Source organism: Scomber scombrus, chromosome 6, assembly GCF_963691925.1.
Source record: "Scomber scombrus chromosome 6, fScoSco1.1, whole genome shotgun sequence".
Lineage (NCBI taxonomy): Eukaryota > Metazoa > Chordata > Actinopteri > Scombriformes > Scombridae > Scomber > Scomber scombrus.
The window spans coordinates 31,911,886-31,924,982 of record NC_084975.1 but is presented as its reverse complement, the minus strand read 5'-3'; the positions used below and the strand labels follow the sequence as shown (position 1 = coordinate 31,924,982).

The 13,097-nt window shown below is 40.5% G+C and overlaps 1 protein-coding gene across 1 annotated transcript in view; it reads right to left on the bottom strand.

The window, feature by feature from the left end:
• The window catches only part of lrp5 (low density lipoprotein receptor-related protein 5), a 73,028-nt gene that overhangs the window by 9,920 nt on the left and 50,011 nt on the right, over positions 1–13,097 (bottom strand). The window contains exons 12-21 of the mRNA XM_062420235.1: positions 11,015–11,231; positions 10,772–10,925; positions 9,930–10,065; positions 9,548–9,774; positions 7,535–7,719; positions 5,833–5,981; positions 4,914–5,091; positions 3,987–4,183; positions 1,950–2,155; positions 1,609–1,799 (exon numbers count right to left, since the gene is read on the bottom strand). Of these exons, the coding sequence (XP_062276219.1) occupies positions 1,609–1,799; positions 1,950–2,155; positions 3,987–4,183; positions 4,914–5,091; positions 5,833–5,981; positions 7,535–7,719; positions 9,548–9,774; positions 9,930–10,065; positions 10,772–10,925; positions 11,015–11,231 (1,840 nt within the window). The remainder of the gene's footprint in view (positions 1–1,608; positions 1,800–1,949; positions 2,156–3,986; positions 4,184–4,913; positions 5,092–5,832; positions 5,982–7,534; positions 7,720–9,547; positions 9,775–9,929; positions 10,066–10,771; positions 10,926–11,014; positions 11,232–13,097) is intronic.

Here is a 13,097-nt window from a genome sequence, read left to right as displayed (position 1 = left end):
CAAACACTAAACATGCTGCACTGTAAAGTAAATAGGGAGTGATGATGTTAGAAGTGATCCACATGTTCTGTTGCACAACATGATGGAGAGATTAGCTGCTGGGACCAGACAACACATCATGCTAAATTGTTTATTTGCTTCTTCTTCTTTTTTTCAGTCGTTTAAAAATCAAGAATGCATATCAGACGTGTTTTTTCCACTGGTTGTACCATAGATAGAAAATGAGTAAAAATGTCCCCTTCTCACATTGTTTGGTTTTACCCACTTTATTTTATAATTTCTTTATTATCATACTTTATTAATCTTTTATTACCTTTTATTTTATTTGGGTATACCTCATTTTTACCCCTAAGTCATTATTATTTCATCTTTTTTTACATCAATAGATAGTTATGCAATTATTACTGGAAATGTTTTTTTTGTATTATTTATGTATTTTGTTCTTATTTATGGATGTGTTTTTTATGAGCACTTTTTTTATGCACTCTACTTCTCAGCAGATAAAACTTCAGCTTAATCTCCTGCAGCTCATCAGCGTGTGAGAAATGGCTGTCACCTTCATTAACTCGACCCATCTGACCAAAGAAAGAAGACTTGCAGCTGAGCGTCCTCCCGCTATCAGTCTCTCTGTCTGTGTTCTTTGGTCTCAGTTCAACAAATAATTTCAATGTGTGGAGCAGCTTCAGTAAATGTCTGTTTTTGGTCATGTTTTCAATGTGGCTGCATGTGGCTATAAATAAGCTGTGTGAGTGGAGTTTTTCTCGATTCCACTCATACCTGCATCTCAGTCTGATGATAGTCTGCCGTGTGCGTACAGCTGGAGAGACAGTCAGTCTGCACCATGTTACTACTAAACAGTCCCAAACTTACACACTGTGATCATCATGTATTGTAGAAGATGTTAAGGTCGACGTCCACATATTGCATTTGATTTGATTTTTCTTTTTTTTTTAAACTTTGGATTGCCATTAAAAAATAGACCCTGCTTTTCCTGCTCCGCTTTATATTTGAATTATTCTTCCCCATATTTATCCAAATAGAGAAACAAACCTGTCCTTAATATTATGATGTATTGCACTTTTTACTTCTTATAGTTAGAGTGCATCATCTCCACAGTGAGTAATATCATCTAAATCATCATAAATGTGATGATCGTCAAACTAATGTAAATCTAAATCTTATGATGTGTGCGGTTTAGAGAAGTTAACGTTCTCACAGAAGGGATCTCTCTTCGTACTTATTTATTGTTCTTTATTCTTTCTTATTTCTATTTTTCACTGTCTACTTGCAGCTGTGGTACTGCAAATTTCCCATTGTGGGACTAATAAAGGAATATCTTATCTTGTCTTATGGACAGTCACACACACACACACACACACACACACACTCTCACTCCCTCTCTTGTGCGTGCTACATGATCAATCACACACACACACACGCAGTCCCTGTCTCATGCTCTCGCTTTACATTCCAGGATATTGTATGTCATTTGGGGGCGTCAGGGAGCCGCTATCACTATGTGGGAGACTCTGTGAACTTCCTGTAAAGTTGGGGTGTCTGCTAATGTGGCTCAGTAAATATTGGTGCATTTGTGTTTCAGTGACTCACCTGTCAGGTCGCTGCTTTCGATGCGTTTGAGGTCGGCGTCCACCCAGAACAGTTTTCCCAGTTTATTGTCCAGAGCCAGAGCTACAGGTCTGATGAGACTAGTGGTGAACAGAGATTCTCTCTCTGTCCCGTCCAGACTGGCTCCTTCTATCTTAGCTGAGCGCTCCTGCACTGTGGTGAAATACATATACCTGAAAGGAGGGACACACACACACATTCACACGTTAATCTGGCTGTCACATTACATTATTGTGTGTGTGTGTGTTTGTGAGTGTGCATTTCCATCACAGAGAGCACAGCCTGGAATCAGCTGCAGCCACCAAATTTAAAAATGCGCTCACCCTTTCTCTGCGTTGACCACGATGGCCCGTGGCTTGTCGGTGTCGTCCTTCAGGACCACACCCACAGTCTGTCCGTCCATCCTCTGGACGTTGATGGTGTTAGTGGTCTCACAGGTCCAGTAGATGTGGCGGCTGTAGGGGTCCAGGCTCAGGTCATGAAGCTGGTTCTCCGTCGGCAGACTGCTGCCGCCCGCTATCATGGTGGACTGGAGGAAGAAACACACACGGGTCATGTGAAGATCTACTGGCTGATTTCCTCGACAGTGTATAAAAGCTTTAACATCTGTCTCACTGTTATTGGGGTTTTCCATCAGTTGATGTGTGTTACAGAATATACCTGCATCACAGCTAATGTATTTAATGCTTCACATAACTACCAGTGTTAGCTCAACCAATGAGAAGATGTTTTCAGTGCTGTTTATCTGCCTCTTCATTAGCAGGATTTCTCTAATATAATATTTAGGGGACATTAATTAGGGGAACTAATTAGTTGTTGGTATAGTGTGGACATTTACAAAGCACTTTTATTTTGAAGGTCTCCACAGTATCACAGTCCATAAAGTTGAGGGACTCGACGAGTACAGGCTGACATATCCTGGCTTTAACATGAAAGGATCTATGATTGGGTCAAGCTCCAAACATGCTGGAGCTATTTCTCATAATACAGCTCATCAGTCGGTTGTCTTGGAGCCTCCCTGCCTTGTTAACACCCATGTTCTTCACACCGCCAGTTCATAACAAAAGGCTTTCTGTAAAAAAAGAATATGAGCTCTACAATATTCTAACAGTAAGCCAGATGACATCATCAGGGTTATTTTCTTAGACTTGGCAAAGTTCCTCCCGAGACACAAGAGACAGTTTTCACAGAGTAATACTCCTCATGATCAGTTAACTACTCTTCTTTAAGATCATACCTCTTCATCTACACAATATTTATTACTGAATTCATTAGTTTAACATGTATAGAAAGCACGTATAGTTTGGTAATACTGCTAAATATTTGGATGACACCAAAAAAGTGCATTGTTTTGTAATTCTCTACCATTTTTCTACAACTTCTAGTTTATTTCTTGAACTCACTGCACAGTTTTAACTCTAACATTCATTTCAGGGTCAAACTTGACCCATTTGTTTTACATTTGAGAGCTGTAAAAACATATATATATATATATATATATATATATATATATATATATATATATGCATTAAAAAAGGTTATTGAATTTATCATAATCTATAAAATGTTCTACTGGACGATGAAATAGTCTTTTTTTTCTCCATAAGATGAATCAAACACTTATTAATGACTAATGGGGAATTTAGGAATATGACTTGGTGTTCAGAATATGAACAGTATGTAAGGGTTATCCAAATCTAGATGACATGTGCTCCTCTATGGGGAGCAGCAAATCCTGAAGGCATTTCAGATATAGTTGATGTTAAAAAAAAGAAGAATTTTCCGTGGCTCAGCAGTCAGGAGTCTGACTCAGTTTTGTCTGATTATTCCCAGGATTGAACTGTAGTCTAAACATCAGTGTGATGGTCAGGTATCAGTGTGTGGATCTTGATGCAGATAAAGATTTGGATGTTGGAGAAAAGTTCTGTTTATATTTAGCATTAATCTGATTTGTAGATGGTCTGTCCTTAATAATTACAGCCTGTAAACTAGGACGTCAATTCAATTGATCAAGAGCTTGATCTTCCTGATGATAAATCTAGAAATATTCAGATTAACAAACTGTTGTGTTGATTGCATCATTAGTTTGAATGTGTGTGAAGTGAAGTTAGAGAGCAGGATGTGTCTGCGTGTGTTTCATCCTCAGAGAGACATTCTTTTATAGGCTGTGTCCTTTAAAGGCGTCTCACCCAGAATTGGGACACAACAATATGTATGAGTCACTACGAGAGAACCCCATTATTAAAGATGATTTCTTTCAGTAGGGAGCTATTGTAAACCAGTTTCCAAACTGCCGGACAATATAAAATGTTGTTATTAGCAGCTGCATGTCTCAGATCTGCTGTGGGGGGCAGCGTTACCATGGCGCCGTCGTCTCTGGCTCTGCGGATGTTTTGTCTTCCGTCCAGCCAGTAGACGAGCCGGTCCAGAGGGTCGTAGCTGACAGCTCGGACGTTCCTCAGGACGTGGATGGGCAGGATGATGTCGGGACTCTGCTCTCCTAAAACCATCCTGCTGATGCTCGCCTTCTGACTGAAGAGCAGGAAACTAGAGGGAGCTGCAGTCAGAGGAGGCAGAGAGCGAGGAGGGGGGGGAAGGGGATGAAGGAGTTTAGAGAGGAAGAGTGAGCGCGCTGGCAAAACTGGAAGGCTGAAGTTTGCTCAATGCGGATTGTGAAATACAAAGACAAACACGCAGGGTCACAATCCAGAACGCCAAGCCTAAACACACACACATCACTCCATCAGAAACAGCTGAAATTGTTCTCAGTGATGGTCCCCAGAGCCAGCGAAGTATGGAGGCCTGCACTCTCTGCAAACAACTCAAGTATGCAGGGTTTCACTCTCTCTCTCTCTCTCTCTCTCTCTCTCTCTGTGTGTTTGTGTGTGTGTGGATTTTTACATCATCTGTGTGCTTTCTGTTGAGCAAGAGGCAGCTGAGGTTAATCCTTTTACCTTTAACTTCACTCATTTCTATTTTATTTGTTCTCGACTTCCAGCTCATGCTGCATGGCTGCAGAGAGACAGGGAAACCCCTTTAACATAGGCCAGGTCCATAACAGCACACACACACACACACACACACACACACACAAACACACACACACAGACAGACAGACACAGACACATTTCAAGGAAAATCTTTTTGTTTTGCACTCATTTAAAAAAAAAAACCTCTCTTTATTATATTGGTGGAAATGTCTCTTTCTCTAAGAAGACTTGAAGGCTTCGCACTGACAAAAGATGTTTCTCATTCCTGTTACAGATGGTGATGGGATTTGTACTCACAGCTGCAGTTTCGTCCGTCTGGGTTCAGGGTGTAGTGGGAGGCGCAGCGGCACTGAGCTCCAGCAGGTGTAGCCAGGCAGAGGTGGGCGCAGTTACCGTTGTTGTGAGAGCATTCGTTGGTGCCGTCCTGGCGGGAAGAGTGGAACACCAGGATGTCGAGCATCAGCTCCAGCTGGCCCTGAGGACACAGATACAACCATCGGACTGAATGATGTTTTCATGCCAAAATAATCTTTCCAAAATGAAATCCTGTAGAGCAGTGTTCAATAAAAAGTCACTGAGGTCCAGAACATCATAATGTCTGAGTTCTTTTTCAGTAGCTTGAAGTAGCATTGTAGTTCCATCAGCATCTGTGTCTAGTGGCTAGATTGTAGACTGTCACATAAATACAGTAGAATTCATTTATTAGTGTTTACACTCAACTGGTGGGATTTAAATCAATAATACAATAGATAACATAAGAATAAAAAAAGAAAAAGATGAATAAATGTTCTTTTGTCATATCAAATAAAGATGGTATTTTAAAATAAAGTGCATTATAGAAAGCTTTTGATAGTGCTTCTTAAATAAAGAGCTTAGTTTGAGCTCTTATCTGTCTCCTCTCTGTCTCTCCTCTTTTCTCTGTGTGTATCTCACTGACAGTCCAGTCTCCCTGTGTGTCTGAATGCACACATTTGATTGGCTGATTAGCAGTCTGTGAGTTTCTGAGGGCCGCTCCACTTTTACTGTAATAGCTGGAGAAGCTGCGCCTGTTCAAATAGAAACACTCTGACAAAATGTAACAATCCTCAATATTTCATCAGTTACAGGTCCGGGTTCAGATAGGAAGGTTGTTTGGAGTCTCCCCCTCAAAGGAGACATTAGGAGCAAATCAAACATTTTGGTTGTAAAACTAGTTGAAGGTTAAACAGTTGTGTACCTGCAGCACCACGGTGCGGTTGAGTCCGCTGCGTTTGTCGGCCCGTTCGATGCTGTGCAGGTTAAAATCGGTCCAGTAGATGAAGTCACGGTACTGAGTCAGACCGAAGGGATGCGGGAGGTCGTCTAGTATGATCTCCCTCTGAAGGCCTGCAGGACACATGACAGTCATCTGGTCAACTACAAATATAGCATCATCATACAGTGTCTGAACTCTTGTGGAGTCCCAGAATATTAATACAGATATGAGAATGAGCACAATAGGTGTGCTGTTGTTCAAATTTCCTACTACCCCTGAAGGTGACACTGAGACTGTATGTTTTAATAGATGATGTCAGATCTGTGTTGTATGGGTACTATCATTATTCAATGTTTATGATAGAAAAATAAGCCTTTTGATGAGTCATGCTCATATTGCTTAATTGTTTATAAGATACATGAATGTCCAGTAGAGTCTGACTGATACTGGATTTTTGGGGCCGATGCCCAACATATATATATATATACACATAAACACAATCTTTTCTCCAAATGTGGTTGCCAAACACTTGTGACAAAGATATGTAATGGAGGCTGATATTTTATAAATTATTATATTATATTATATTTATATTTTATATAACTTTTATAAAATGACATCAAAGTATGAGCACATATTGGACAGCATAAACACCGTACCGATATATCTGTGATAGGCTGATATTGGCCGATAATATCAGCTGACCAATATATCGGTCAGGCTCTAATTTCCATTATGATCCATTTATAAATGTTGTATGTTTTATTAACTCATCTCCATCGGCTAATGAACACTGTGACATGTGGTTGAAAGTCTTGAGTTAAGATTAGTCTTTTGAACTACCGTTACCAAGATGGAGAATATACTTTCACCATGTCATTATGAAGAAGTAAATGGACTTTAAATGTTATTTAATATTGTAATTAAAGGCCCAACTTGTTATTTCTGAGTTAACCATCACATCATGGTGGAAGCATATGGTATGAATGTCGGTCTGGCTCATGTAATAGAGTGTTGGTTTGAAAGTGGACCTGACCATGGTTTGGCTAAAATGTAGCATTTGAATAACTGTATCTGCTTTGTCTTTGTCTTGTTACTCCTTGAAATCCTGAATATAAAGAGAGAAGGCTTCAGCTTGCTAATGTGGAAAATGAAGAATTTAGTGTTGCTTAGATAGAAACAGCGTGCGGGCTTTAAACAATACACGGTTGGAAACAGACGAAGTGTGCAAACACAAACAGACCCCACTCACATGAACTGCAGGTCACACTGTACTGGGTGTATAGGTGATAAACAAGGTAGTACAAAGAAGTTTGAAAAGTGTAGCCAGACTGCGTAAACTGTAACTGAAGCCACATGTGGTGCTTGTTTCTGGTCACGAAACCTATCTCAGCCTGCTGCCAGTTCAAAAACACAAATAAACAAGGGTTTGTTTGGATTTTGGGATGTCTGGAACATGTCAGGTGCATTACACCTCACAAGCTCACACCTACACCTCAAGATCGAGAGACATTCCAACACTGTCAAACTTTGAAAATTGAATCCATTTTTTTAAGATGCTTTAAGGATCTGCAGGTGTGTGTGTGTGTGTGTGTGTGTGTGTGTGTGTGTTTGTGTGTGTGTGTGTGTGTGTGTGTGTGTGTGTGTGTGTGTGTGTTAGTGTGTGTGTGTGTGCATTCCAAACCTTGCATGTTGGTGCTCTCGATCATGTTGGTGTCCAGGTCGGTCCAGTAGAGTCGATGGTCCACGTAGTCGATGGTCAGCCCGTTGACTCGGCCCACTTTATCCACCAGGGTCACGATGGTGCTGCCGTCCATATAAGCTCTGGCTATACGTGGTCGACCCCCCCACTCTGTCCAGTACATGTAGCTGCGAAGATAAAAAAAACACTGTTTCAGCCTAGGACATCCAACTCGTTTGTCAGCTTCAGTCAAATCAAAGTTGTTCTCATAGACTAAACATTTCCAACATCTAATTAGATCATCTACTATTAAAACAAAAAACCTGTTTCCACTTTGTAACTTCTGTTTTGTCGACTTTGTTTTCATTACTTTATCTTTATTAATGTGCGAGCATGAATACGCGATCATAAAATGACATCAGATGCCTCGAGGCGTACGTGTTGACAGCTCTGGGCCATGACATCATCAGGACTTTGGCACGCTGGCACAGGCAAGGTGTCGGAGAGATGATCTTGTGAACGAACAGGTTTAATAGCATCGTCTCTCTCTCTCTCAGCTTGGAGACGGTGAAGGGGGAAAAAAAAGGCGGGACGCTGGCTGTCGTACCTACATACCAACACGATGACACGGCTCCACTCTCGCTACCTCAGACACAGAGAGGAGGCACGCTACATGAAGTCATTGGCATCGGCCCGAGCCCTTGAAAGATGTGGACCTGGAGCGTAATACAGGTGTCTTGACGGTGAGTCACTGCCACAGAGCCGCTGCAGTCTCTCTGAAGACGTTTGTTTAGCGGGTTTGCAGCCACGGCTCTGTCACACCACTGCTGCACACACTGCAGCCGTGGTCAGTGACTACATGTGTGTGACTCATGCAGGACTGGTAGAGTACAACTGCTTCTATCAGGGATCAAACATATTGCTCTAATGCTTGATTTTTCACTTTGTTAGTTGTCGTGGTGAGGACATAACTGTTATTGTGTGAAGTTGAAGAACAGGCCTGTAAGAAGCAGAGCCCGACTCATACTACATTTTAGGGGGCGATGCCAATATACACATGAACTCTTTTTTTTTTTGCAACGATCCCTCAAATGTGATTATCAAACACTTGACAAAAATATGTAACGGATATTGATATTTTACAATCTAACAATAAACTTTATTGTATAAAATAACATAACATCAGTGCACTGAAACAGTAAAACAACACTGGGAGTTCAAATATACATTAAATGTAACTTTAAACTTTGCAAACATATTCTCCATATATAACAGATATATATATAATATCGATAATATCTGCTGACTGATATATCGGTGGGGCTCTAGTAAGAAGAGGTGTAGTAACCTGACCCCAGACCTAAGTTGGGCTGGGTCCAAATTCTATTCAGTTCAATCAGGTCTGTTGTTGCTGTGAGTCTCAGGTTTAATAAGTGAAACGATTCGAGCAGATTTAAGAAAAACTTGCATGGACTGTTAAGAGTAAGGACAATGACATTCAATTGCAGGGACATTTAATTTATATCAGTTATTTACGCTGAGTGAATCACTTTAAAGTCGAATTAAAGAAGCAGAATGTGGAAAAGATGTAACAATAAGCAATAAAGAATGGTAAATAGACTGTACTTATATAACACTTCTAGTGCTTTTACACTACATGTCACATTCACCCATTCACATTCATTCATACACTGATGACAGGAGCTACCATACAGGGTGCCAACCTGCTCAGGAGACAACATGTGGACCAAACGCCTATTTTGTGATGAGTGGACAACCTGCTCTACCTCCTGAGCCACAGCTGCAGAATACACACATTGGTCCTCCAGTGAGTGAGATCACAACAATAAGTGTCAGGTCTAATTATTCTCAGATCTATCTACAGATGCTTCTCACTGCCCTCATGTCTGTTTTTGGATTGGGTCTCTAGTTTTCTGGTTGGGTTCAGGGTAAAGACCTCACTACTGCTCATCCCAATGCTCCAGAGATATTTCATCTCTATGTAAGAAGTCGTACCCGTTGGCTGGGTCCAGTGCCAGTGATCGTGGGTTATCCAGATCCTTAGAGACCAGGACCTGTCTGTACTGGCCGTCCAGCCGGGCCACCTCGATGCGGTTGGTGCCCGTGTCGGCCCAGTATATGTTACGCCCCATCCAGTCCACCGCCATGCCTTCTGGGTAGTCCAGTCCGAACTCGATCACGTGCTCTACAGAGCTGCCGTTCATATAGGCTCTGCTGATCGTCTGCAAAGAGAGAGGAGTGTGAAGAATCACTTGATAAATCCCACTGTGATCCACTTTAAAGTCATCTAATGATCTAAAAGCTAAAGAATAAATACTGTCAAACTAACGGTGAGTAAATGTAACAACTACATGTATGAGTTATAAGCCCAGCTGACCTTGGTCTGAATGTCAGTCCAGTAGATCATCCTTTCAGAAACGTCAAAGTCCAGAGCCGAGGCCTCTTTGACTCCAGTCAGAGGGATGGGAACGTCGTTGCTGTTGGTACCCAGAGAGATGCTCCTGATGTTGTCTCTGTGCAGGAAAATAACAGCAAACTGTTTTACACACAGCCATCATTCAGAATTCACCATCATACATCAATCAATCAAACTTTATTAATACAGCAGCTTTCATACAGGTGAATGTAGTTCAAAGTGCTTCACAGCTGATTGACAAGCTGATAATAAGACAGAACAAGTGACGACATCAAGAAAAGGAAGAAAAATGATGAGGGAACAAAAATAAAGACGAATTTGAGACCAATGCACGTGAGAGAAAATAAGAAAGATGCAAATGTGAAAATGAAAATCTGAAATAAAAATAGAATAAAATAAATAAGAGAAAAAGTTTCATAAGAGACTAGACTTAAAAGACAAAATGTAATGTTTGCTGATTTTATAATGTTTAATGTACTGCTGTTGTTTGTTATGCGTCTCTTGTAAGGTTTCCTTGAGTGCTTTGAAAGAGACATATACATAAAATGCATTATTATCATTATTATTAGTAGTATTATTAATAAAAGAAAGAAACAAATAACATCAATCAATCAAATATTTAAAAAAAAATATATAGAGTGACAATAATAATAAAATAGCATAAAATAAAGTGAACAAGTCTTCTGTAACACTTAGTCTTATGGAGATATGATGGTTAACCGTCCACAAAACCACAACAGTAAGACCTGTGAGCAGGTGTTTTGTTTCTTTTAGGTCTATTGGATGTTTCCAGGTAGGTGTACCTGTTGGTGAAGAGCAGGAAGGCCTCAGGCACCACACAGGTCTGCAGGTCAGACAGCAGCTCCATCCCCATTGGACAGGCACAGCTGACAGCCTGCCGACGCCAGAAACACAGATGGCTGCATCCTCCGTTATCCAGCGCACAGTCGTTCGTACCTGGACACAGATGACATCATATTAACATGTATGTCATTCCATAGTTTTCTTTTTTTTTCTCCTGTCCTACTACTGTTAAGACATCATACCATTAGTCTCTGTCACTTTGGTGGCTTTCAGCCCCATTAAATCCGGCAGCTGATCGATGATGATCTCTCGTACAGCCGTGGACTTGTGGACCCTCTCGATGCTGCGTCTCTGCCAGTCCGTCCAGTAGATGTAATCACCCAGCAGAGTGAAGCCAAAGATATGAGGCAGCTTGTCCTCCAGCAGAGTCTGTCTGTTACTGCCATCCACGTTGATCACCTGAGACAGGAGCACAAAGAGGAAAACAGGGGGAACGTTTAGAGCTCCTCCAAGGCTAAGGTGCACATTAAAAACTCATTCTTAGAGCTTTACGGTGCTTGCTGTGGTAGAATATAAAACTTGATAGTCACATTTTACAGCCGAGTGGAGCAGAAAACTGAACCAGGTACAAAGCCTCTGCTATTGTCCCAAATCATGTGGTAATGTCTTTACTGGCATGTCCTTGACCGTGTTTCCTATTGTGTAGCTGACCCTGACCTTTGACCTCCCAGAGGCGGGGTCCATTTCCATCCAGTGAGCAATAGAAGAGCACACATGATATACAGAGGCTGTGGGTTAGAAAAAGGGAAGAGGAGAGCTGGAGGAAACAGGATGGAGGGATGTACTGACTGATGGAGGCAGAAGCCAGAAAACGGGGGAATGTCCAAAGGATGTTATGTGTCCAAATGTGTCCAAAAATAACTGGCATCTACTGAGGAGGACAAAGTCATGGAAAAGGGGTTTTTAAAGGGAAATTCCGCCCGTTTCAGAAATTGGAAATTGGAATATAAGACTAAAGCCTGTTTATCAGAAAGTAAAGCAAGAGCTAGTTTAGGTGTCTCCTACTGAGGAGAGCTCAACACACACACACACACACACACACACACTAAAAACATAACACACACATAATGCACAAAAACTCTTTCACCAGTTTGATACATACTTCATAGTCAGAAAAAATGGTGCAAATAAATAAAACACAAGCAAATTAAATAAATCCATTCACAAAGAATTATTTTGATAATCTATTAATCGCATCATATTCTGATGTTTATAGTTATAGTAACTATAAATAGTACAATTATAGTGAAATCAAAACTACACTTGAATTAATAGTAAACAGTATAATTATAATGTTATAGTTATAGTTAATTCATAATACATTTAAATTAAGAGTAAATAGTAAAATGATAGTACAATTGATAATACATTTAAGTTAAGAGTATATAGTCAAGTTATAATAAAATTGAGTATACATTTAAATTAAGACTAAAATTAATAATACATTTAAATTCAGAGTAAATAGTAAAATTATAGTAAAATTGCTAATGCATTTAAATTAAGAGTTAATTATTTAATTAATGATGTACTATAGAGTGCAGAGAAAAATGAATGGAATCTTGTAGCAGTCTATAAAAATGAAGCTTTACAGTGTGTGCAGTGCAGCAGAGTCACATGGTCTACTAACCAGCATGGGACCTGGACTCAGCATACATGTGATGGAAAATCAATAAGAATATCTGCATCACTTCTTTAATGTTAATCTGTCCCACAACCACTTCCTCTCACAGATAAGACTAGTATAGTAATCCTTGCTGTTGTATTTGTTATATTTTATAAGTGAAAAGTCCTGAAACGACACAAACTGGCAGCACGAGGAAGAAAGAAGCAACTACTACAGCTTCACAGAGTTCTGCCCCTTATTATGATGATTATTATGACATTGATTGATGTGTGTGTGAAGATGTCGCCTTGGTTTTTTCTGCCTCTTATGTCATTTTCTCCGTTTCAGTGAGGAGCTCGTAAAAATGTTGTTTATGGATGTTCTGATTAAATGACCGTTAAGAGTGTCTGTAACAGATGGAGAGTCCTGCCAGGGATTTACACACATGTTATGAGATCACACACGAGACACGGTAATACACACATACATGCACGACACACGACACTCTCTCAATTATGTGTGTGTGTGTGTGTGCGTGTGTGTGTGTGTGTGTGTGTGTGTGTGTGTGTGTGTGTGTGTGTGTGTGTGTGCGTGTGTGTGTGTGCGCAACATATCAGTCACAAGGCATCTATTACCAGGCTGCTGAAAACTGATACAGACAC